General features: G+C 34.9%; 2 protein-coding genes across 4 annotated transcripts in view; one reads left to right on the forward strand and one right to left on the reverse strand.

Moving 5' to 3' along the window:
- The window catches only part of LOC121731353 (protein javelin), a 111,802-nt gene extending 84,840 nt beyond the window's left edge, over positions 1 to 26,962 (forward strand). The window contains exons 2-4 of one of the 2 annotated variants that reach the window (XM_042120755.1): positions 21,166 to 21,912; positions 22,155 to 23,219; positions 23,253 to 26,962. In XM_042120755.1, the coding sequence (XP_041976689.1) occupies positions 21,166 to 21,912; positions 22,155 to 23,219; positions 23,253 to 26,730 (5,290 nt within the window). In that variant the 3' untranslated portion in view covers positions 26,731 to 26,962. Of the gene's footprint in view, positions 1 to 21,165; positions 21,913 to 22,154 lie in introns of both variants that reach the window. The other variant, XM_042120754.1, reaches the window with a different exon arrangement.
- The window catches only part of LOC121731354 (calcium uniporter protein, mitochondrial), a 173,818-nt gene that overhangs the window by 142,534 nt on the left and 4,271 nt on the right, over positions 1 to 27,013 (reverse strand). The window lies entirely within an intron of this gene.

Consider the following 27,013-nt stretch of genomic DNA (forward strand, 5'->3'; position numbering starts at 1 on the left):
CAGATTTATCAATTTCTGTTATCTATTGCTTTTGTCGACTTCCTTTTGCCGACTGATTAATCTCTTATCTTAAAAATGGGCACTATTTGCGTACTTATTTGGAAAAGGATGAATGACCGCACTCAGAGGCATTTAATGATATTAATTAATCTTAATTTTAATGAAGAGTTTGATAGGTAATGTATAATGGGTCAAAATCTTTATTTAATTACTTATCATTAATCATTATTCATTATTCGTTTCTAAGTGCAGTAGAAAGTGAGCTACTTTGAACTCTACCTAACGCTACATAATCAAAAAGCTTACTAATATTAAAGTTACTACTACAAAAGCTGACAAAACTAAAGCCAACCTTCTCTCATAAAACAACAAATTTTATACCATATATATTATAGACAAAGTCAGACGCGTTTCACTTCCATATGGTCGGACCCACAGAATATGCATAATTCGTGCGTAATTATAGTAAAGGATAAAATCAGTAGGGGGAAACAATGTGACAGGAACTACGGTGTGGTGCCGAAATCCTGCACGACATTCCAGCCCCTATTACTATAGCATAAAGCTCTACATACGCGTACACTATTATGTATCGCCTAATTTAAATATTACAACGTCAGCGTTGACCCGCTTATGTTTACTCACAGACTTCAGTACCCTGATTCTTGTATCTTAATGCGACTTTAATGCAGCTTCGTTCCTTGTACGATTTATCATTTATGGCCTGTTTACATTATTCCAATCCCGTAGCAATCCAGCGCTGGATTGCTACTGGATTGATATTATGCCCGGTTTCTGAGTTTGTTTATATCAAACTTATCTATACACTTGCACATGTTAAAAAATTAACCAATCAACAACGCTGTTGAATAGATAAACTCCAATCGAAAAAAAACAATTGATTATTTCAATTGATTTTGTAATTGATTCACGTTCATTTCAATTGATTAGTCAAACCGTAAACGTCTTTATTTACCGCATGAGAAAAGTATTTTGCTGTTTGATGGGAAACAGAATGAATCGAATCAGGAACGAAGCTGCATTGACTATGTGAATATAACGGAACCAGGGTACAGATTTAGGCAGTATTTATCTGAGGACATCGGATGCGTTAATCTCATAACCTTAAACGCGGACGTCATGTTGACCTCACAGAGGAAGGATATACATAATTTTATTTATTTTGTACAAGAGAATTGTTTTGTATGACCTTTGTGTTTCTAAGAAACAGCGTGGGTTTGAGCATTATACTTGTGGCACTTTTAAGCGCTATGTATATTAAGTACTGCAGATCTCTTCATCTGAATGCCCGAAAGCTTCAGAGCTTTTACACATTGGGATGTGTACAATAATTGTACACTGTACATCTATTTTAACTTGAAATGATATTTTAAAATTTACTAGTAATCTATAGTCTATTCGCGTTTTAACAATATTAATATAGTAACGTAACTAGTTACTAGAAGTACGTACATTATTAATTTTAATAATATTATGCTTAAAAGGGGACTATAATTACGCCTCCATTCCTAATCTCAGCAAAATGGGTTCAGCGGTTTGGGCGTGAAGAGGTGACAAACACACTTTCGCATTTATAATTTTACTAGCGACCCGCCCCGGCGTCGCACGGGTATAAAATATATAGCCACTGAAAAAATGATTAAAATCGATAGCCTATGATCCTTCACGTGGTCTACTTCTTATCTGTGCCAAATAACATAAAAATTGCCCCAGTAGTTCGCGAGATAAGCCCTTTCAAATAATCTCCCCCGTTTTTTCCACATTCTCCTATTAGTCTTAGCGTGATAAAATATAGCCTATAGCCTTTCTCAATGAATGGGCTATCTAACACTGAAATAATTTTTCAAATCGGACCAGTAGTTCCTGAGATTAGCGCGTTTAAGTAATTTTCCCCGTTTTTTACACATTTTCCTCTATTTCTTCGCACCTATTAATCTTAGCGTGATAAAATATAGCCTATAGCCTTTCTCAATGAATGGGCTATCTAACACTGAAATAATTTTTCAAATCGGACCAGTAGTTCCTGAGATTAGCGCGTTTAAGTAATTTTCCCCGTTTTTTACACATTTTCCTCTATTTCTTCGCACCTATTAATCTTAGCGTGATAAAATATAGCCTATAGCTTTCCTCGATAAATGGACTATCTAACACTGAAAGAATCATCAAAATCCGTTGCGTAGCTTTAAATATTAAAGGGAACAAAGGGACATGAAGGAAAAAAGCGACTTTGTTTTATAATATGAATAGATGAATTAAAATAACTAGCATGAAAGTATGGATTCAGCAGAATAGTCATACTGTACTTAAACATTATTAGCTATGATATTACTAACTTACAGGTATAACAATATATTATGCACCATAACAAATAGTACAATGTGCCGTTAGCGGTCTGTGGATGATTTCTGCGTTTTGTAATTATGAGTTATTGAGCCACAGACATAATGTACATTTTATTTGCATTGTATTTTTGTATGGCTTATACTGTTATTCTCACGTATGCAATACCTTGATTTAAGTACCTTTATAATGTTATTAACCTTACGTAATAACAACATTTTACAATAATAATTAATATTTTAACTATTTAAATAACTTTGGAAAATATCCACTAGAAAAATTTAGATAGAACGCCTGATAGCAATTAAAAATATTATGTATTTAATATTTGTGCCTCTATTAAAAGTTTGGACTTCATTCAATACCAAGAACAAAATTGGTACCTACTTAAGTAAAGAACACTTTTGGTTTTAGACGTTCATTAGGAAGTATTCGATAAATCGTGAATTATTAAAATGATGCAATGATAAATGATGAATGATGATATTGCGTTTTTTTACTGGTATTAAATTAAAGTATCTCACGACCTACAATTCGACTGGTATATTTTTTATTAGCATCAATTAGCAGACATAATATAATTATCATATAATAGACGTCATGTGATGATTTATATGTTACTGTAAAAGCTCGAACTTCGGTAAATCTTAAGATATGAGTGTAAATCTTAGGATTTACCGACACGAGTTGGTAATTGTAAGTATTTCTAATAATTACGACGATTTTTTTCCCTCCGTTCGAGCCCGCCCATTCGTACCGAAGCATGGCTCTTCCACGGTTAATACCACTTTAATAATTTATAATAATATTAAAATAAAATAAAGATTTAGGCTAAAAATTGTGTTTTTAGTATGGAAGGCCCACGCCTTCCATACTAAAAACACAATTTTTAGCCTGTTTTTGCTCTATAATGTTACGGGACCCTTCGTGCGCGAGTCTGACTCTCACTTGGCCGTTTTTTTTTTCAACATAATATACCATGCCTTAAACGTAAATCGTAAGATCTACCAACTATATGGTGGTAAAAGTTCGTATCGCAAACCTTTTCGGACTTTTACCATTAGGAATTGGTAGATCTTAGGCTTTACTAGAAAATCTTAGGATTTACTGCAGTTCGAGCTTTTGCAGTAACATATACATAACATACAATGTAACTAATATAAGTAGGCATAAACATACAGAGGTTTTTGTTTAATCTTAGGATACCTGTTCGACTTCTTCTAATTTACCTATAATGGATCAATACAGTCCATTCGCCACATTTGAGCACAATCGCCAATATATTGCCCTTGATCGACATCGTTTTTTTTTTATGAAATAAGGGGGCAAACGAGCAAACGGGTCACCTGATGGAAAGCAACTTCCGTCGCCCATGGACACTCGCAGCATCAGAAGAGCTGCAAGTGCGTTGCCGGCCTTTTAAGAGGGAATAGGGTAATAGGGGAGGGAAGGGAAGGGAAGGGAATAGTTGAGGGTAGGGAAGGGAATAGGGTAGGAGTTAGGGGATTGGGCCTCCGGTAAACTCACTCACTCGGCGAAACACAGCGCAAGCGCTGTTTCACGCCGGTTTTCTGTGAGAACGTGGTATTTATCCGGTCAAGCCGGCCCATTCGTGCCGAAGCATGGCTCTCCCACGTACAAATTTTGCATGCTATAGAAGCTTTGCAGACTTCTATCCATCATCCCAACGTGGAGACAGGGCCTTCGCAATGTAGAGCAATCTCCACAGTATGTCAAAGAGTAACGTGACAATTAGAGGCGACATTTAACACGGAAACGTTGCAGCATAACGATCTCTCGAGAGCATTAGCAGCTAATACAAATGGGAGCAGTTGACCAACGTTACACTCGTTACATCACTATCGGACTATTTGTCAATTGCGTGCGATTACCGTTTGTAATCACACCTGTATTTTACATTTGCTATGGGGATGATATGACACTCTACAGTCTTTAATTTGCCTATTTAAGTGTTAAGCATAGGCTCTATTACATTCTAGCTATGATTTTTTAACATTAATTTGTAATTTTTGAAAACAGATCGAAAAAAGGTCCAACATTATACCTATAAACTGTTCCTTACGACAACAGTGTTAGTATAAGGTTGATTCAATCTAATCAAACACGTCACTTTTAATAAAAAAACAGAAATGTAACAAAAACCCTTAAAAACAGAAATGTTACAAAAAGAAACCTTACAAAAAACAGAAATGTTTTTAAGAAACTCTTATTTAACATAATAAATGTAAACAAAAACTCGAGTAAATCGCCACATTTAGCACACGCGCTTTTAAGGGAACGCGTCAAAGAACTCTAAAGAAACAAGAAGCCACACAAGTGCTCTCGACGCCTCAACGCTCAAAAAGTTGATCTTTTACCTCGGTCTTACAAGAAAATTGTGAAAACCTTTCCAAACAAAGTACGTGTACAGTAAAGGTACACCGCACACATAATATAATATTATTTTCTTATTATTTTCATTAATATTATTATTTTCAATATTATTTTAATTCATATTTCTTTCGTGTCGATCTGGTTACGGATTTTTGGGTTATGAGACTATTATGGCCAGTCTGAGGTTTTTTGGCAGTTTAATTATTTAACAGCGTTGCTGGTTAGGAAACGTTAGCCGGTATATATAGACACCGGTCTCTTGTGGACTGCACTCACTCGGGAGTTAGGACTTGGGCACCACAAAATTACTGTGTAGCTTTGAGCAAAATCTGGCCACTAAATCGGTGTTAGAGGCTTTGTTACAATATGACTCGAATTCAATTTTTTTGCCACCCTATACTATCCCACTGCTGGATAATGTCTCCTCCAGGGACTTTCATTTTTCTCGCCCCGTCACCATCGTTGGTCAGCCCGGTCGGTATGCCTCTAGCAGCTAGAGTGGTGCTAGTGGTGGTCTAAAGGCGTGATGAGCTAGAGTCTAGCTCATCACGCCTTTCCTATTTCTGAATTTAACTTGCCTTAGCTATAGCCTATAAACTATATTGGCATGTATATGACGAACGTCCGCATGTAACAGTGGCCGGGCATATGGATCACATTCCCTCACTTACGCATCATTAACCAGCGCGGTGAGATTTGAATTGGTAAACAGATAATTCGTTCTTAGAACGTGGAGAAAATGCGAAATCGTTATCATTACCTGGACTTAGTTGTAAACAAACACTACTGTTATAATAAAGTTGCTATAGGTATAGCCGCGCAGTCAGATATATTAACTTTACCTTGAGATTACTTAACTTTAATTTAATGAAGAGTTGAGAGAAAATTAATGGAGCATAATATTACGGAAATAAAATAACGAAAGGACGTATATTGATGATAGCTAAACGAATATTTAAACTATGTATGTCTGTCTGCCTATTACCACTTCAAGCCTTAAACTCTGGACTGATTTTGATGATATTTGACGTCTTTGAATCTTGGATCTTGGGAAAGACATAGAATAGTTTTTATTTCGGAAAAATTTTCCTGCGCAAAATTTTAATATAGAAAACTTTGAGGTTACAAACAACAAAGTATACACTTCGACTTGAAAAACTCTACCGCTAGCCTTTACTTGCCGTAGACATAAGCATCTGAACAAATCACCAAAAATCGAATTTCGTACCCACAAAAACCGTTAAAATAGTCGACACAAATATTACGTTATGAGCTCGTAACTTCAAAAATAGACTGTGACATAACCTGATAAGAGCAACACAGACATTATTTATTCCAGCATCACATAGTTTTTCATAATTTATACATGTTACTAATGGTACATGAACATTTACTTATGTGGAATTAAAGCGTAAATTTATTTATGTGGATTTGCGAAACGGCCATGCATGAAGTTTAAGTACCTTTACTTTCTATATTTGTTTACATTTAAATAATAAAACTGTGAGAAACCCTTTCTTCAGCACGTTGAATATGCTGGCCTTGCAGAAAACCGACCAGAAACAACTATTGTTGTATTTCACTGAAAAAGGTAACAGTAGCCCTAAGTCACTAGAGCAGTTCTATGTGTTTCTCTGGTGTTTCTGAGGGCGACGGATATCACTTACCATCAGGTGATCCTGCTCTCTGCTCGTTTCCCTAGTCATTTTGTAAAGAAATAGTATGGATGGTAAATTTACTTATAACTAGAACTCAGTTAATTCAAAAGGACGATACTACAAATAAGTAGTAAAATAACAATAATTAATTATTATTTATACTATCTATTAATAAATTATATATTACAATTACCTACTTACAGTTTATACCAAATATCAATGAGCCAATACCCAATAGTACGTGCGTATATGCAGTATTTATAACAACAAGTGAAACAGTACATATTCACCCATGTAATACAATATTTCTTACATAATACAATATTTCTAACATCGAACTGCCTACAAAAATCATGTTCGTCGTAAAGTAAAATATTGAAGTCCAAGATATTGTATTTCTGCTTCCATTGTTTTTAACTGTGCCAATTCTGCGACAGCCTGATACGTAAAGTGAGAAATATTGCTTACTTCTATTTCATCAGGAGTCAGGACTCTATTTATTTCAGTTGGATATGTTATTTATTCATTTCCTTCATAATTTATTATTAAACAAAACTCTGTACATATAATGATACTTTTAGGCGCATGATCTAGCTAAGCCGTACATAAATAATTATTGTCATATCCGACATAACAAAACTTCCGTTGAGCGAGCGAGTATCTGATGAAGAAACTTTGTTATTTGCAAGAAAATCTCCATGATAATAATACGCAACTTAAGGCGACGCCTTGATAATTTGGCTGTAGCGATATCGACTTTTCTCAGCAATGACTAAAGCTAAGAAATTAAAGTTCATTGACATTATTCATCATGTCTCTTTCTTTGAATTACCCTTAGCACAACGCGATTGGTCAACTTTTATAACACAGAATAATCAATCAAAAAGACCTCTGTAAAAAAAGGGATTCCTATTTTGCCAACAGAGGAGAGTGATTTAAGCTTCCAAAATTTGTACATAAATTGGTTCAAACATACACTTTAATTTGCTCATAGCTTATATGAAATTTTTTAATTACGCGACAAAAGCCCGACCTCTCATAGAAAACAAGCTATCTAATACAACACGGTTTTTTACATTAACGCGGCGTCACCTTAAAGTAGGTATCTCCATATCTAAGTGATAACAGGTAAGAGACAGACACACTTTCGTATTACAAAATTGGTAAGGATAACTAGTTTTCAGTACTATTTTTTAAACTTATTCCACTTCCAATAATAAGACGTTCATTAAAATGCATTTCATAAGCTCGCATTTAGAGGAGCGCTTCTAGAAACAGTTTAAGCGAAGTTCTAGTTCTTACCGAGAATACGTTATTGTTGTTGAGAACTAAATATTATATTCCGGAGGGCAAAGTAATATACGTGCTCTACATGAAAGTGGAACTTTATTTCCCTATTATGCCTTTTACGTCTTTATGTAATAATCGGCCAAGTGCAAGTTGGACTCGCGCACGAAGGGTTCCGTATCGTTATAGAGCAAAAATAGGCCAAAAATTGTTTTTTTTTTTTGTATGGTTTTTTTTAATTTAAATATTATTATTAATTTTTATTATGTGTAGATTAATCATTATTAAAGTACACAATATATAATTAAGGCCTTTGTAAAAGTTTCAAGTGCAAAAAAGGCCAAAAAATCACGTTTGTTGTATTGGACCCCTCCTTAAATATCTATTAATTTTATTTTGTATTGTAATAACTACTAATTTTACTTGAGAATCCTCTCCCTATGTCACATTTTTAATACCTTTAATGATTGTACTGTCACATTTAATATGCCCAGCCCCCCGGCTTTCCTTTACGTAATAAGTGGATGGACCTCAAATGAAAGTATGCGACGAATTTCCACAACAAGAAACACTTAACAGCAACTTCACACAATGTTTTTTTCCTAAATTGTCGCATTAGTATTGCAGAACAATTACCAAATAGAAACCAAGAAACAGACTATTTCTTGTAAAAAATATCGCAATTTATCGCTATCGAACAAATAAACAACATTTAACCAGGCGAAACTAAACTAACAATTATCTGTTACCTGGTTCAGTGACACCTACATATTTCACCGATAGCGGTAACATGAAAGAGATGTTAAATGTTTAAACCCTAAAATAATGTGCGCTATCCACGCTATCAAGTAAACTAAATATAATAATCGATCAACTTTAAATCAAGTTATTGTGTTGCTCATAGACTATAAAAGACAAATATTTAGGCCGAATGTCCCCAAAATTGAATACTCTGCACGACTTAGGACCTTGCACTAATCAGTCGCTGTCCACACTTGCATTCGCCTGATTACTTATCACCTGCACTAATCGCCTGCACTTGTACTAATCAAAGTGAATACAGGCCCATAAGGACTGTGAAAAAAGTTGCAAACTTTTCCTAACAATTTCTCCTATAACTTAAAAAAGTGATCAAAATTCAAAAGGTATGTTAACAACTAATTTTAATTTACCTAGTGGTAAAATTTGCCTTTTTTTACGTGGGAAATGCTTTCCGCATCCCCGGCGGATTGGGACATTGTCTGGGAGTTGGGTGCAGCATGGATTCTACCTACTAAAACACCAATATAATCCAATTCCGGGAACGATAAAACGCGGTTAAAAAGTACCTAAATGGGACTATTACAGGTGATTAAAAAACTAATTTATGTAGTAACTGAGTATGCACAATGTACTATGTAGTTATCTTTATAGGTCGTAATATCGCGTTGACAAGTGTCGTAAAAGTCGCTACGATCAAGGATAGTTGTGTAAAAGCGAATGTGATCTACTCTTATATGTTTTACAATCGAAAGTATCAAATTCGTTAAAATTGAATGCCACGAGAGGCTTTTGGTCAAGTTGCATTCGATGTTGTCAGGATAGTTAGAACTTAGACAGGTAATATTTATGGGATTTGATCAAAGGGCTCACAAGCGCCACTTAACGATACGTTATGGTCAATCCCGAACATTTATGATTTCATTATTTGCCGAAATTATTAAACACATCTTGGCTATAGGGTCTGGACTGTAAAATATTTTGTGAAACTGTAGGACTCTGAAGAGACTAAATAAATACAACCAAAATAAGTAATTAAGTACTTATTTGAAAATTTGAGTGTTAAACTTTTTAAGCATACATTTTTAGAAAATGTAATAATTGATTGTACTGTTGGTTCTTGGTGGAAATTCATGTTGAATACTAATAAAACACTATTTTTTGGTGCACTTTTTCCACTATATTCAGAAATAAATAAATTTATACCTACTTCACAAAGCTGCAGACAAAAACTAGCATCACAAATATTTATTATTTTGTAACCTTGCCTAGATCACGCTTTCGCTAAACATGTCATCACTTTGCATATTAGATTTGCAGCACAAATAAGGCTATATTGTAATTTGTAATTTAGCATCAGCTGCGAGTTGTGAACATGCAAATTCGTGACAACACTATTATGTGCTTCCAATACATGCATTTACATAATATTATTAATGTGTAAATTTAGTTATACTTCTATATCCAACTGGGCATAATATTATATTACTTTAAAAGGCCAAAGTTAAAAATACTGAGGCCGTAGCCAAAGTCCCTTTCGTTAAAAAAACGTCATCGTTTGTAACGAAATTAATACTTTGTCTAAGGGGCCAGTTGTAAATATTTTTTTCAATAATAATAATATGATGTATTATTGTATATCAATAAAATAAGACATACAAGGCGATACCGGCACCTGCATCAGATTTAAATAATGAACATACGCTCCACTCTGGATATATGGCATGGATAAGGCTAACTCTGGATTAAAATTTATATCTCACTTCTCTTATATCGGCGCAACTGCAGCATTTTTCAATATTATTATTATTACTTACCCGACTATAGAAAAAAAATCACAAACAAAATCACGATAACTTTTTTTATAATATGACCCGGCAATTTGCCCGGCAAACGTTGTTTTGCAATATAAATTACTTCTAGTATCTAGTTAATGGAATCAGGCGTTACTTTGCGGAAATCCATAGTTTAAATTTAGTTTGTTATTATTTTTAGCAATATTCCGCGAAAACAACTTCCACCTTTAAGTAAATGAGTGAGTGTACGCATAGGCATGCGTACAGCACCTCCCTCCTCCCACATTGCCTATGCGTACACTCGCATGCAAGAACTTGCAAACACCACCACCACACAAGCAATAATGTTGGCAAATCCATGCAAGGCCCCTCACCACCATGCAGGTTGAAAACCTCGACGCGCGTTTCGCCCCAACACCGGAGCATCCTCAGGATGTGGACTCTACGAACAACGTCCGTTAAGACTCTACGAACAACGTCCGTTCTAGTATCTATATAAAAAGTAGATAAAAATTAAAAACCTATTCCCAGGTTTTTATCTACTTCTAACGAATGTACATACAAAATTTCATTAAAATCAATTGATCCGTTTAGTAGGAGTTGGCGCACAAAAACTGTGACACGAGAATTTTATATATTAGATCAGTTACCTACATAAGACAGATTTTTCTGCACACTACCAAGTACCCTAGCCCTTTGGTTTACTATCGGAGGGTTAATATCATCAAAGAGGTTACTAATTTAGCCCCCAATCCCGTTCCGCCGTTCCGCACGAGACCCATGCCCTGTTGACTGTAAAGGCTACCAACAAGGCGACAGTTAATCGTCTGACCTTAGCACACTTGTGAATTTGAGCGATGCGGGTGATTAAACTCGCTTCCAGTCTGTTATTATCAGCGTTAATGATTTCGGTTACTCTTTAGTCTTTACGCTTTAACTGCTAAGCCGATTGATGTAGAGGTATCTTGGCATAGAGATACTTTGAGTCTTAAGAAAGGATATCTGTATAAATAAAAGCGAATTTAAAATTTTATGGTCGCGCTAAAACCCGAGAACGACTCAACTGATTTGGCTAATTTTAGCCTAGAAATGTCTAGGAGATTTATATTTTAATGGGAAGGCGAAGTTCATCTTGTCATCTAATAAAATAATATTTGTCTAGGTAAAATTTACAATTCTTGAGCGTAAAGAAATATATAAAATAACTATTAACTATTTAAATATGTTATTCTACAAACCTAATCTAAGTCTAACTAACGTCAGACTAATCTTGTTAAAGCTAACCTAGTCGATATTTCTAGATATTTGTTATCAAGAAAGATTTTTTCAGAAATCGACTTTGGTTTTGTGAATAAAATGATTCCAGGAACCACTCAATATTTTAATTCACCCCGATATAACATTACAGTTACTTGGCTTCATAATCATGGAAATTCACAGCCAATACCTCATGTTAAACAAGAACCTGTAATTCGACACCGTTTATAAGATTAATTTTAACGAAAACGGCTCTTGATACTGAAATTAATATTATGCTTTAATATCAGCTTTTTGGGTCAAAAGACTCAAACGAACGACCAGAACTTGCAAGGCATATTTCTCTAGGACCTAAATATTAGGTATAACAGAGTCTAGAGATGTTATATCTAGACTCTCTAGCATCTAGGATTCACATCTAAGACAGTACTAAAAGGTCCCAGACGGTAAAAACAACCTACTTATATTTTACGGTCTATATTATTCTATGACCTACGCAGATGATAGACCCCGCGCCTGGAGAGTCCTAAGCACTCCTGCTAATCCCAAAAAAGGTCCATGTTATTTTATCAGATTAAGTCAAGTCAACGTCGGTCGGCTGGACTGCATATAACCAAAAATCGTAGGTCCTAAAAATCAATCTCCATGAATTACAACGCACAAGATTTTCAATTAACATCATTTTTGCGTCCCAATATTCGCTGTATTCAATTCAATACATTTTTTATGAAACCTTTATGAAGAGCGGTCTCGACGCTCGCTCCAATTCTGTGATGACACGTTCGATATCATTGTACTGTATCATTTCATATCCGTTATCCAAAGATCATTTCTCTCGCCGCATTTATTTTCAACCGACTACCAAAAGGAGGTTACGTCCGATTTAATTTAGACTTATGTACTAACTTAGTTTGTGGTGCAGTTAGTTTGTTAGCTTATAAATAAAAAATAAATAAATAAATAAGTGTCTATGTCTCTACATCTTTTCGCCTAAATAGATGAATCTGTTTTTAGAAAATTTTGTATAGGAGGAGAAATCAATTTTGGCCCGATCAAATTGAGAGCAACATATTATAATAGTAAATTGTAACTAGCTTCTTTTATTTATATTATAAAGAACGGGCTGAGCCGAAATATGGAGATTACATTCATGTGAAGGTTTTAGCTTTAGCCTACGGTCCTATAAGTAACATTTACTTATATAGGACCGTAGGCTTCATTTTATTTCTGTATTTATAATTACGCGATTATCAAAATATTTTTGCTTCGTTACAACAAATCGTTCGCACAGTCTGTCAAAGGATTTTTAATGCATACTTACCACGAGTTATGAACATAAACATTAATACACCATACCTACTTAACAATTACTTACTTAATTAAAACTTATTAAACTAATTGTTAATTAAAACTTATTTGATAGTTACGCGAACTCGTACGTGCCTGCACCTGCGATTGTTCAGTCGCGTCGTTTCCCGTATATTAATTATAATAATGATATTATACTGAATGAAATATTATTGAGCGTTTAACTCACTAATGTTTATTTTATGTTCTCGTACATATATTTTAAATCATAATTATTATGATTTATGAACATCAACATCAAGTTGGCTTCAAAATGACAAAGTGAAAAAATCCAAGAGTTACAACGCGCGCTATAATTGATAACAACTGATATCTAAGTATTTATCTCGAAAACTTAACAGCTTAGATCTAGAACGCTTACTTTGAAAACTAAACAGCTTAGGAACTAGTTTCATAGCTAAGATTCTAGAAATCTTAGATATCAAACTGCAAGTTCTAACCACAAGCTGTTTAGCTGGACAGCCGGAGTTGAAGACAGCAGTTTCTTTGACTGTCACAGTTGCACTAATGTCTTATCATTGAAAGTTTACTGGACATTGGACAACCGTTATTTCTATGTTATTTCTAAAGTTTCAGTTCTAAAGTTTCTTTAAGTTAGCAACAGTTTTACGAGTCCAAAATCCAAATAATGGTAATAAATCAAATTGCCATATTGTTAAATGTTAGATAATCGTTAAAAATTATTCCTTTTTACGAAAAACAAGAAAGATAACATGAACATACTTTAAAATTAGTACCGTAGCGAAAATAAAACTTAGAAATAAACACTGCACCGGCTTTGCCTGCACTAAGCAGATTGCAATTTATTTTCCGCAGGAGCTTAAAAAATAAATATTAATTTTGCTTACATGCGCTTAATCGTATGCAATATTTTTTACCACATATTATTAAATGCAAAGTTGGATTTAAACGGACATGGATGATAAGTAGAGTGTCACGGATGGGGGGAAATCGGCCACAGACACGCGGAAAAGTGTTATCTTCACACGAGATAAACTATGGGACTGTGATAACAATGTGTTGAGTCACAGTTATCCAGTAATACACGGCCACACTGAGAAGTAAACGCCGTTGATCGTCGCAAAAAAGATGACGATTATACTTCTTCTTTGCGATATACATACTAATATTATAAATGCGAAAGTGTGTCTGTCTGTTACCTCTTTACGACCAAACCGCTGAACCGATTTTGCTGAAATTTGGCATGGAGATACTTTGAGACCCGGGAAAGGACGTAGGATACTTTTTGTCCCGGAAAAATGTACGGTTCCCGCGCGATAAACTAATTGGCGCAACGGAGTTGCGGGCGTCATCTAGTAATACATAATCGTGTAAAATGTATCACAGATATTAGTTCTACAAATGAAAAAGTATTAAGTAAGAGTAAGGGCCTGTTTCACCACCTCCTGATGAAGTTGTCCAGCATCATGTATGCCAGCATTATCAATGAAAATAGCCTTTATTATTTTGTAATGACTATTTATATGAAAGGCAGACCTGACTGCTAGTTTCGGAAGGTTTAGGCTGCGTTTCCACCAGAGATGTATTGCGAGGAATGTGTTTTTAAGATCCAATAGAATCGCTGCACTGAGCGAGGTCACGTCAAATGAAGCGATTCTATACTCGTATTGGTTCTCAAAAACACATTGCTCGTAACACATCTCTGGTGGAAACGCAGCCTTATGGCGGTTAGACTATCTATCAATCTAAATTCTAGCCCACCACGAGTTGGCTAATAGCCGTGGCTTATCAACATAGCGGCTAACATTGTGTCAGCCCGCACATACGGACTACAATGACAACAATCACTGAGCGATCAATCAATCAATTAGCGCATAATGAGCTGTGAATTTCACAACGTGTTTGACAGTTCACACACCAGTTGCAGCAACGAAGTGTACTTTTAGTATATTTATGATAGTAGTACTTTTGGTTTATTGATTCACGAATGAATTTCAAACTAAAACTGAATCAAAAATAAGTTAAAAAGTACATATTACATTATACGCCATTAAAACCCTCTTATTGCAACAAGTTAAAATATACGGACGAACATAATAACCTCCTCTTTTTTGGAAGTCGGTTAACAAAAAGAAAACAAGGAACAACAATAATTATTAATATAAATAATGGGCCAAGTGCGAGTCAGACTCGCGCACGCTCCGTACGTAGGTACGAAGCGCGCGCGAGTCTCATTCATTCATCATTATAGAGAAAAATTAGGCCAAAATTGTGTTTTTGTATTAGAGCCCTCCTTAATTTTTTATTTTATTTTAATATTATTATTGAATATTATAGTACACATGTAACTAAGTACTTTGAGAAAAATTCAAGTACAGGTAGGCTGTTGCCATAATTGATATAGAGTAAAAAAGGCCAAAAAAATCACGTTTGTTGTATGGGAGCCCCCCTTAAATATTAATTTTATTTTGTTTTTAGTATTTGTTGTTATAGCGGCAGCAGATATACATAATCTGTGAAAATTTCAACTCTCTAGCTATGACCGTTCTTGAGTTACAGCCTGGAGACAGACGGACAGACATTGAAGTCTCAGTAATAGGGTCCCGTTTTTAGTTAGGGAACTGCACATTTCGCGGCGTTGAAACTGATTCTGTCGCAACTCGCAAGTCTCTTTACACAATTTCATTTAACCGATTTAAATGAAACTTGGTGTGTGTGCCAGCGGTTTAAGCGTAACTATGCCTCTGCATACCTTCGCATGTTTTATTTAATAAAATTACGAATAATAATATGATATTTTATATCAAAAATACATAATATTATACAATGCAAAAACATGCATTTAATATGTTGAGCATTGCCTAAATAATCTCGTTCGACATCAAGGAACGGCAGCGCGCGTTCTGGCTCATTTCCAACGATCGGCATAATATGTCATGAATTATTATCGAATGAGTCGTTTAGTGACATCAGATATGCGTATTCAGATTTCAGATGCAAGGCCGCATGCATGCATATTAAGAAAATATACTTCGCTCCTACTTTACTCTGCACCTAACTCTCTTCGAGAACTATTCAGAAGTGTTGGATGAATTTTAATGCCAGTGCATTATCATACTGAATAAAATAATGATTTTATTACAAAAAAGTATCGACAAATTATTATAAGCCAATAAAAAATAGCAATATCATATTATTAACATGCTGCGTCGTCTACACTTTTTATGTAGGCGCTTACAATATAATATTACACAATACTTAAGTAAAGAGTACTCGACTAGACGTAATATTATTATGTTGTTTGCTACCATAACTACTTTTAAATAATAAATCAATTAATGATACTAATTTTTTTTTATCAATATAATGTGGATGACTGAAATAATGAACGTTTTATGTAAACTATACTAAATCCATTTTATTTTCTAGCTACCATGCGCGTTGTAGTACATATCAAACAGATCTTGTAGGACATATCAGATTTATACGTGGGAGGGCCATGCTTCGGCACGAATGGGCCGGCTCGACCGGAGAAATACCACGTTCTCACAGAAAACCGGCGTGAAACAGAGTGAGTTTACCGGAGGCCCCTACCCTATTCCCTTCTCTACCCTCCCCTATTCCCTTCCCTTCCCATCCCTACCCTCCCCTATTACCCTATTCCCTCTTAAAAGGCCGGCAACGCACCTGCAGCTCTTCTGATGCTGCGAGTGTCCATGGGCGACGGAAGTTGCTTTCCATCAGGTGACCCGTTTTCTCGTTTGCCCACTTATTTCATAAAAAAAAAGATCTTAATTATCAGAAGAATCATTACTATAAACCATGACTTGATCATTTATTTACTTTACGGTATACCAGGTATACCTGGTATACCGTGGTTCGGAAGGTGCTGACAGAACTCCTGATTCTTTATAGATACAAGTTTGGGAGTTTCGGCGTTGTTTTAAGAACGGAAAGCATATGCTACTATGCAAATTACATTCATCATCAACATCATCATCATCATCACTACCATATTATACCATGTTAATGGTACTTTTCATAGGCTTTTAGATCGAGACTCGAGTTAGTCAAGCGATAATTAAAAAAAATCTATACCTACCTAATATTATAAACCTGAAGAGTATGTTTGCTTGAACTGAATCGGAGGAACTACAGGTCCGATTTAAAAACTTATTTCAGTGTTAGATAGCTCATTTATCGAGTAAGACTATAGGCTAAGACTAATATGACCGAGAAACTCAGGAAAATGTGGGAAAAACGGGGGAAATATTAGAAATTACGAACTACTGGAGCAATTTTTATGGCAATATTTGGCACAGATATAGAGTAGACCAAGTGAAGGGAGTAGGGACTTATGAGCTATTTTTTATGGGAAAATGTACGGTTTCCGTAAAATTCCTAATTTACGCGGGCGAAGCTGCGCGGGACATCTAGTGTATAATATAAAATTGCAACTTTACATGAATACTGTTATAACTTATAACTTACAAGTTACTTTTAAGTAACAGTAAAAATCTTATACCATTATACAAAAGTCTGAAACTGAAGAATTTACATTCATATTTCATACTAACCCAATTCCATCTTAAAATAAACCAACCTAACATGTCACCGAACTAAAATTACCTGAAACGTCCACCGAGCGTTGGCGTAAGTTATTATAGTCCGTCAAGAAAGTGAAGAAATTAAAAAGTGGCAACATCGTAGTGTCATCCCTTTTTTCTTAGATTGATTTGAAAGGGATAACCCTACGATGTTGCCACTTTTTAATTTCTTCACTTTCTTGACAGACTATACTTGACTAAGTACCCTGAGTTTATTCAAATTGCGTTGGATACTTAGTTTCGACAGCAATTCTAGAAAGCAAAAATTAGCAGTCGAATTGGAATACATAGGATAATCAGGGTACTACTAGAGTACTGGTCCAGAGTCTGGACTGGAAGAGACGTCTGGACTCCAGACGTCCCTTTACAAATTAGTACAGAACCAATAACACCGCTCTTACGTATTTGTTGATACAACGATATTAGATGTTTGGCGAATATTTCCCTAATCTCTCAACTAGATTAATCTTCGTTCCTCGTTCATCAGGCGCTTTAGACTAATTATTCTTGGCACAGTCTCAAAGTACTATCGTCAACAGCGTACCACTTTTCGACTCTATCACTTTGTAATAAGGTCCGAAAGTGACAGACTAAAGTATAAGTGAGTACCACTTAGCGACAGTGAAAAGTAGTTTTGTGGGTTTGTTCTGTACAATGCGAACTGGGTGTATTGACTTGTATTGATTCACCTGGATGGGTGCCGTAGTTTAAATGCCAATTTCTTGCATGTAACCCTAATTTAAGTAGGTATTGGCGACCGACAGTCATACATTACAATAATTATATAATTATTATTCTAAGTGACGTTAGACGTGTCTACTATAAAAATATGCTAAAATGCTGAAAAGTCGCACTTTATTAGGTTGAAACTTGAAATATATGATTTTTTGCGAAACTATACAGGGTGTAACAAAAATAAGTGATAATACTTCAGGGTGTGTATGTGTTCCTTGTAGAGAGTTCACTGTGAAAGTAGCAGCGCTGAAAGACCAAATTTTTTTTTTCACTTTTGTATGGGCAAGCGCCTGAACATCACGAGTTTCCCCGTACAAAAGTGAAAAAAAAAATTGGTCTTTCAGCGCTGCTACTTTCACAGTGAACTCTCTATAAGGAACACATATACACCCTACAGTATTATCACTTATTTTTGTTACACCCTGTATAAACAATTAAAAAAACTTTATAAATACGTACTCTACGGAAGGAACATACGAGAAAATGTGTTAAAATGGTCGTTGTGGTTATAACATAAACTACAATAAACTACCATTTTTATCACACTCGCCTCTACGAAAATAAAGCGAGCTTGAAACACGATTATTGTGAAACTTACGTTAACAAGATAGTACGGGAGCCGTAGAAGATTTTTTTTTATTACTATCAAGCAATTTTTTTGTGAGTAGCTTCATTTTGATAAGACGAACAACATTTTTATTTGCGAAAAATCTTGAAAGCGGTAGCTAAAAGAAATAGAAAGGATTTCATACTTTGACTTGATGGTCCTAAAATATGGATTGTTCTATTTGTAGGACAGTGTTACTCTTAAATTATATAACTATTAACCTATCAATATACAAAAAATCAGCTTGTTAGGTCCCGTTTTAGGGTTCAGTAGTCAACCAAGTTTTGTTGATTACAGAACCCTATAACGGAACCCTAACGAGTTGATTTTTTGTATATTGATAGATTAGTAGTCATATAATTTAAGAGTAACATTGTCCTACAAATGACACAGTCCATATTTTAGGACCATCAATTCAAAATATGAAATCCTTTCTATCTCTGTTAGCTACCACTTTCGAGATTTTTCGCAAATAAAAATGTTGTTCGTCTTATCAAAATGAAGCTACTCAAAAAAATTTGCTTGATAGTAATAAAAAAAAATTGTTCTAGGGCTCCCGTACTAAGAGCTATATATGACGTATATTATTTTCAAAATCTTTATATTTCTAGCTGCAAAAATAAGCAGCACCTGAACAATTATGGACATACGAGAATTAGTACTTTAATTTTTATTATAACAAGTGATCTACTTGCCACATTATAAAACTATCAGAAAACGTCTGTTACACAACATTAATCTACGTATAGTACCTATCTGTATATTTATTAGAAAAACAAATTAAGAGCTCACCTGACTCTAAAAATCAAACATCGTCCTTCTCTCTTCACACTCACGCCCGTCTTTCATATGCCAGGTGAAAAAGGACGGCGCGGAATCATCGCCGAGTTAGTTTTACTTGAATAAAAGACGAACTATAATGATTATGAAAAAAGTGTTTTGAGCAAATTTAGGTTTTATCAATACCTTTTTAGATATTAAAAAATATTAAAGAAAAGACAGCAAACTTCGAAGATCCAAGCAAAAACGTGTCTAAAACAAGGTTTTTTGTAAAAAAGAAACTATCGAGCATTTTTTGAGTAATCGTGTTTTCATCTTGAGCATTTAATCTTTATGAACTGAAGTTACTTGTGTCAAAAAATCAGTTTTCTAGACCTTACAGATTTTGAGATCTAGGTTAAAGTACAAGTTAGGGTCATATGGGCTCTTAATTTTATGTAAGTAGACATTATATCATCAAAAATCAAAAGCAACATATTTATTTCTAAACGAGCTTTTGCCCGCGGCTTTGCTCGCGTTAAGAAGTATTATTATATACAAACTTTCATCCCCTATTTAAACCCCTTGGGGTTGGAATTTATTAAAATCCTTTCTTAGCGGATGCCTACGTCATAACATCTACCTGCATGCCAAATTTTAGCCGATCCGTAGGTTAACAAAGTTAACACTTTTAGAACGTCGCGTCTACATGAGGCCTACCACCGGTTCGGGAACTAACCCGGCGAGAAGAACCGGCGTAAGAATCTCGCCCGGGGCCATCTTTTACTAAAAAGATGGAAAATTACAATACTAATTTACAAAAGCATGTAAAATGTGTTATCTATAATATAAAAATGAGTCGCTGAATGTGTTGCTAAGCGCAAAACTCGAGAACGGTTGGACCGATTTCGCTAATTCTTTTTTTTTATATTCCCTAGTATTTATATAGAAGCAGCTTACAGTCAGTCTATTTTCCCCAGGGTGTGCTATTATTGAGAAAATCATTTATCTTATAATAAGCCCTAGCACCCAAACGTTCTTTAACAACTTTTTTAAATTTATTAATTGAAAGATTTTGGACATTTTCTGGGATTATATTATATAGGCGTATACATTGGCCTTTGAAAGATTATAAGGGTATTTATCACAAATTGCAATCTCCACGCATTTAAGTCTAATTAGAAATGCTTTGGTTATTAAGACCTATAGCAATTCGTATTTTTTCGGTTTGTTCGGTTTGTTTATGCAGAAGGTCAAAAATACTTTTTTTAGCTATTTTATGAAGCTAATCTTTGTATTATTTATTGTCCTATGAAGCCTTTTATTTTTCATGGTAACAACACATGGTACATGATATCGTAAAGTTAATTTTAGAAGATTTGGTGGAAAAACAAAAATCTGTTAATATCACCAACACTAGAATGTTTGGAGCAATGCCAAAACAGAAAAGTTGAACGAGCCTAAACCGAGTGTAATGTTTTGCACCTTTACGAAAAATTTATCAGTTTTATAAATAATCCTAATAATAAAACAACAATTCACAAATCGTTTGAATTGTCAAACTACTATATTGAATGAAAATAGTACAATAACATGGGAATTTTTGCATTTTTCAGGCACTCAGTGGACTCGGTCGCGTCGTATTCTAGCCAGAATCACGTGGACCGAATAAGGACTCAGAACTTCTCAGCGGCTTCTTGTCACGACGAGGACTTCGGCTCGATCAAGACCAGCCTGTTCCGAAGGTCGTCGTCCAACTTGGAATTCTCGGTGAAGAGACCGGACAGCGTCGTCTCCAACACCAGCTCCACGAGAAGCCGGCTTCGAGAGTTCGTGGAGAGGAAGGCGAGTCAGGACGAGCACAAGTCGGCGGCCAACACCGTCGCCGACATACAGTACTTCGAGAACCCGGCTGAAACGCTCGAGTTCGACAAGTCGCACAGCTCCCTGGAATCGAAGAAGAGCCAGGACGAGCGACCCAAGAAGAGGAAGCTATCGAAGAAGGAGCCCGACGTCAAAAACAAAAAGCAGGAGAAGTACCAGAGCAAACTAGCCGAGTACTACAAGGTACCGCCCGTGCAGCTGCCGCAGGACGAGTTCTATCAGCATCTGACCAAATCGCGAGCGGCAGAGGAATTTCTGCATAGGAGGTTTCCTAATTCTGACACAGAAGTCAGCGGCAGCTACGGCCGCCTATGTAAACACAAGGAGGTCGAGGGTTCCAACCTAAGAAGAAGCAGAAGTCTAGCGGTTATCAGGGAGGAAACATTCACTGATCTTCAGCTACAAAATCACACAAAGAATAAGAGGTCTCAGCTTATACCCCGCGCCCGTTTGTTCGACAAGCCTTGCTTTAAGGACAGGTAATTTTTGTGTTCTTAACCTCCACTATTATACACGAAATATAATAACCATATTATACCTAAATTATCAGCACTTATAATATTATGATACCTCCTATCTCTTGTTGTGACTTTTATAATAGACAATTTAGATTAATAAGTAAAAACCAACCAATTTTTTAATTAATGGTATGAAATATTGCATAATAATTTAGTTACTGAATGTTAAATTTTTAGCTAATCATTTTAATATTTAATTACAGATTGATTGGCCGAGCGAAATACCAAACCAAGGAAGAAGTTTTAGAAGGCATTTACATCGATAGTACTGTTTCTTGCTTCGGAGATATAAGTGGACAAAAAGAGGAACAAAACACACACCAAATCAGTATAACAGATTGCATTGAAAAGGACAGATCGAGATCAGAAAGCCGCAATTCAAAGTCTGTTAGCGGAAGTTGGCCCAATTTAAACGACGAATCAAAACAGATTAATCTTTCTGAAGATAGCATCGGTCATTCGCGTAATCCCAGCGAAATAGACAGTTTAGATTCAAACTATGTTCGAAAGCATTACAATTTTGAAGCTCATTTAAAAAACTATAACGAAAGCTCGCCTGAAACTGAGAGATCTGTAAGGTCCAGAAATAATTCACAGGAGCTATATATTACAGACGATCACGACAGTGAAAAAGGAGTAGAGGAAAAAGTTCAAACGCCCGATTTACTTCATGATTATTCTTTGAAAGATACTGAAATAAACGGAGTAGAAGAAAGGGATGAAAAAACAATAATCGACGAAAAAGATAATTTTACAGAAACGAAAGCTGACCCACATTGTAAGCTAGACGATCAAGAGACTGGAGAAAAACTTTTTCACAGCTGTAAAAATAATAGTGAAAATAATAATTGCGACACTCAATCCGTATTGTCAGAAAACGATGAAACTATATCTAGCCCACCTGACAGCATAACATCCTACATATCCATATCAATTGCATCATCAACTGACAGATCACATAAGTTAGAGCATTTAGCAAATTCACTAGCTGAAAAAATCGACGAATATTGCGATTCTCAATTCGAAAACGTTGTACTTCCTCATAACCCGCAAACAATAAACTCTGAAAGTCAGGATTCTGGTATTGATCCTATTTATACCTCTGTTAGCAAGAAAACAACATTTGCTGATATTAAGAGAGGAACTTTTATCAAAACAAGTGAAAACAGTAAGGATAAAATTGAAGAAAAATCTAACGTCGAAGTTTATGTTACAAATATAGACTGCAACACAGATGGTATAGATTCCAAAACTAGAATCTGTTCTGCTTCTACAAAGAATTTATGCACCGAACCTTTTGTTTCTACGCTAGTTGAAAATCAATATTATTCTTTGCCTGATATTAACATAAGTAAATGTTTAAGGAAGTGTGAAAGAATTGACGCGCAACTTAGAGAGGAAGATCCAGAAGATATAATAGAAAACACATACGGTGTGAATGAAAATCATTTTCGTGAACTTTTATCGCACGAAAATTACGGACAGCTTAATAAAAACTGTTTTAACAATACAACAGACAAAAACATAACTAAAACAAGTCAAGTATTTCTTAGTGAATATTCAGAACCTGTAATAATTCAAAACTATTCAAAATTAGAAGACGATTTAAAATCTATAATTACTATCGAGAGTAATACAGAGCAGGATTGCGGATTTTATCATTCAGACTCACACCAAAACGAACGAGAAATTAATGAAATTGAAGGTACTATACGAAACAACAAACTAATATCTAAATCTGAGAGTTTAAAGTTATCCAATAATTCTAAAATATTACGGCCAGAAGCTAAGATTTTAAAATCACAATCAAACGATAATATAAATTTAAAGGTTCGTGATAAACCAAAAACTGGAATAAGGAAACATTATTCTCTTCGACAAAGAGATCCAAACAAGGACGAAGACAGATTACCTAGTCCCAGTATTATTGAAAATTCTAAGAAAAATAACTGTAACATACCTGTCATTGATTTATCTTTCAGTGAACAAATCAGAAATCATTCACTTTTATCGAGGGTGCAATCTTTCAAGACTTCTGCGGAATCCGAAATTGCAATTGTACCTCTAAGTGGTCACCAAACTATAGTAATTAACCCACCTTTATCTCAAAATACCTCCGACACCAGAGTTGATTTACCAACAAATTCAGAAATTAATCATAATATCTTGACTCAAAAAGAAGTAAAAGTAATAACTTCGGAACAACATAATAACAAGCTATCGGAAAAGTACGACGTCGAATTACAAAGGAAAATTAGTGACAATAAGGATCATTTTGATGATTTAAAAAATAGTTTATCATCAAGAGAACCGTTCATTACAATTAAACTTAATAAAGTTGTAAAGGCAACTATACCTAAGTTGAAAAGTGATAGTTACGATCAACTAACCAACTATAGGCCGCAATTGCACAAACCTCCATCTAAGCTTATAATTAAAGATAGTGATAACAATTGCGCGACTACAAAACTTAATATGACTCGACCACAAATACTACAAGTCGTAGACTCTACGAAAAGTAAAAAAGAAGACGTCAATAATGTGGCTTCAGAGAAAGAAGTAAGTTCGTCAGATAAAACCCAGAGTTTGCCAAATTCTGTAGCAAAAGAAGATAGAAACGATTACATTACAGTCAAGGATAAATTAAATAATGCTATAAAAACAGATCTTGAATATCAAGTCAAAATTAACTCAGTAAAAAATTATTGGTCAAACTTAATCGAAAAGACCCCAGAACCTACCCAGCCAAACAATATGCAAAACAAAGACACAATAAATAAAACAAATCCAGAAGTGTCAGAACCTGATAACACTATATCGCAAAATGTAAACAATGACGAATGCACCCCAGAAGTGTCAGTAAATAGTATTGTGAAGTCGTTAGAAAGTGTTAAAATAGTAGATAGTATAAGAAAGCTTAGCCAAACAAAATTACAGCTCTGGAAGGATGAATCAGAAAAAGTAAAGAGTGATTCGGAAATAGAAGAAAAACCCGTTGAAAAAATTAAAAATAAAGAAAATAGTAATGAAGTATATGATAAGTCTAGTAAAACAAAAAAATCTGAACAGGAGATAGCAAGAGATACTCCTGAAATAGAAATAGTTGAATTGAGTAGCGACGATAACCAAAATCAAAAAACTCAAGCAACTCTCATAAAAGCCCCTGGTTATGAAAAAGGCTGTGATGAATTTGACCATGTACGATACAAAGTAATGAAATCGGAATTATTTAAAAACAGTATGATTGCTAATTACCGAAAAGAAGCTCAATTTGATGGTCTCCTTCAATATTTACAAGACTACAGTTTTCAGGAACTACTAGTTAACAATAATATTGTTATAATCGAGCCCGTAAGAACAAAAATTGAGCCAGCTCCTCGGAAAAACACAAACACGGATACCTGTAAAATTCCGCCGACTTTGTTGAAGAAGAATGATCAGTCATTTCAAAATGAAAAGTCAAAGAATTCGGTTCGTAGACACTTTTTCTATCATCCAATTAGAGTAAATAAAGAAATAATAGAAGAGGAACTTCCAAACCCTGACACAGTCAAGAAAGTACGAAATTTATTTGAAGATACTTTGAAAATGAAAAGTCCTATGGCCCATGATCCCCCATTAGTCGAAGAACATTTGAACTTATCACGAAGGTCAACGTCCTACCGCAACTTAAGCGAAGAAACAAAAGGATCTAAAGGGTCAGTAAGAAAGAAGGTTACGAGACACTTAACTATAGACACCAGTTTTGGAAATAAAAAATGGGACAGTGCTAGTCTTTCGAGTGGAGTCTCTAGTGGAGACTTGAGTTCAAACAACGAATATGATAATGAGGCTCTCAGTCCTTATTCGCAAAAAAACCTAAAAGACAACACATACAGTTCAAGCGATGAGTACTTATGTGATTCAGCCAACCAAGATTTTTGTTGCGAAAGTCAATACGTAAGTCCGGATATTTTAAAGAAAATAAGAGATTGTGGTACCTCAGTAACATACTACGGAGGAAAAGTATTAAACTCAAAAACAGGTGCCGCCGTAAGCCCTATGACAAAAGCTATAATGGACGAAATCAAAAATTTACAAAAAAATTGTAGCAGAGATTGCTACTCTTGCCAAACCAAATGTAAAGGATCAAAATGCTCGTGTCTCATTGCAGACAAGCACCAGAAACTTGTACCCGAAAGGCATAATATCGATACACTCATAGAAAATCAAAATCAAGATCTAGACAAACGAACAGATGGATTCCCCGGTTTCAAATTTAAACTTGTAAAATCGAATAGCTGTAGCAGTCGCTTAGAATTAACAGGGACGGATGAAAACAGAAACGCGCGTATGAAATTTAGGAAACAAAACTCCAGGGAAGACCCGCCCTTAGTTTGCGAAGAAGAGAATTCCGTAAAAAATAAAATATGTCGGCTCGAAAGCTACAATAAAACCGCAGTTAATAGTAACTTTAAAAATAAAGAAAAAGTTATGAATAAAGACTGTAACAATGAAAAGAACTCAGGTGAGGCAAAGACACCCAAAAAAGAGACAAGCACGGATCAAGATAGTTTAAAGAGTAAAATACAAGAACATACGAACAGCCGCAGAAGCTCAACTCAGTCAAACAAACAAGGTACCGAAGCGAATACATTTGAAAAGAAATTTTACTACGTAAATGATACGTACGAGAAAAACAAGGTCACCAATGAAAAATTCGGAGAAATGGTTTTCGAAGAGTTCGAAGTTTTAGAATCGTGCTATGATAGTTTAAATAGTAGTAAGTCGACGAACTAGTTAGTTTTAAACTATTTCTCTTTATATCGTGATCTATATACGTTTAAATAATTTTATTTAAATTATATTGTTTGTAAATGTAATAATATTCTTTAAATATAATAATTTTAATACTTGTAAAGTATTAATCAATTTGTAGTTATATTTATATTAGTTACTATTTCAAACCAAATAGTGAGCTATAGCCCTGGTGATGGTTTCTAAAACTTTAGATTAAACGATATTCCAATAAGTTAGATCTTTTATTACTCTAGAATCTAGATTATATTATTCTAGAACGTAC

The sequence above is a fragment of the Aricia agestis genome, chromosome 10, assembly GCF_905147365.1.
Source record: "Aricia agestis chromosome 10, ilAriAges1.1, whole genome shotgun sequence".
NCBI classification, from domain to species: domain Eukaryota; kingdom Metazoa; phylum Arthropoda; class Insecta; order Lepidoptera; family Lycaenidae; genus Aricia; species Aricia agestis.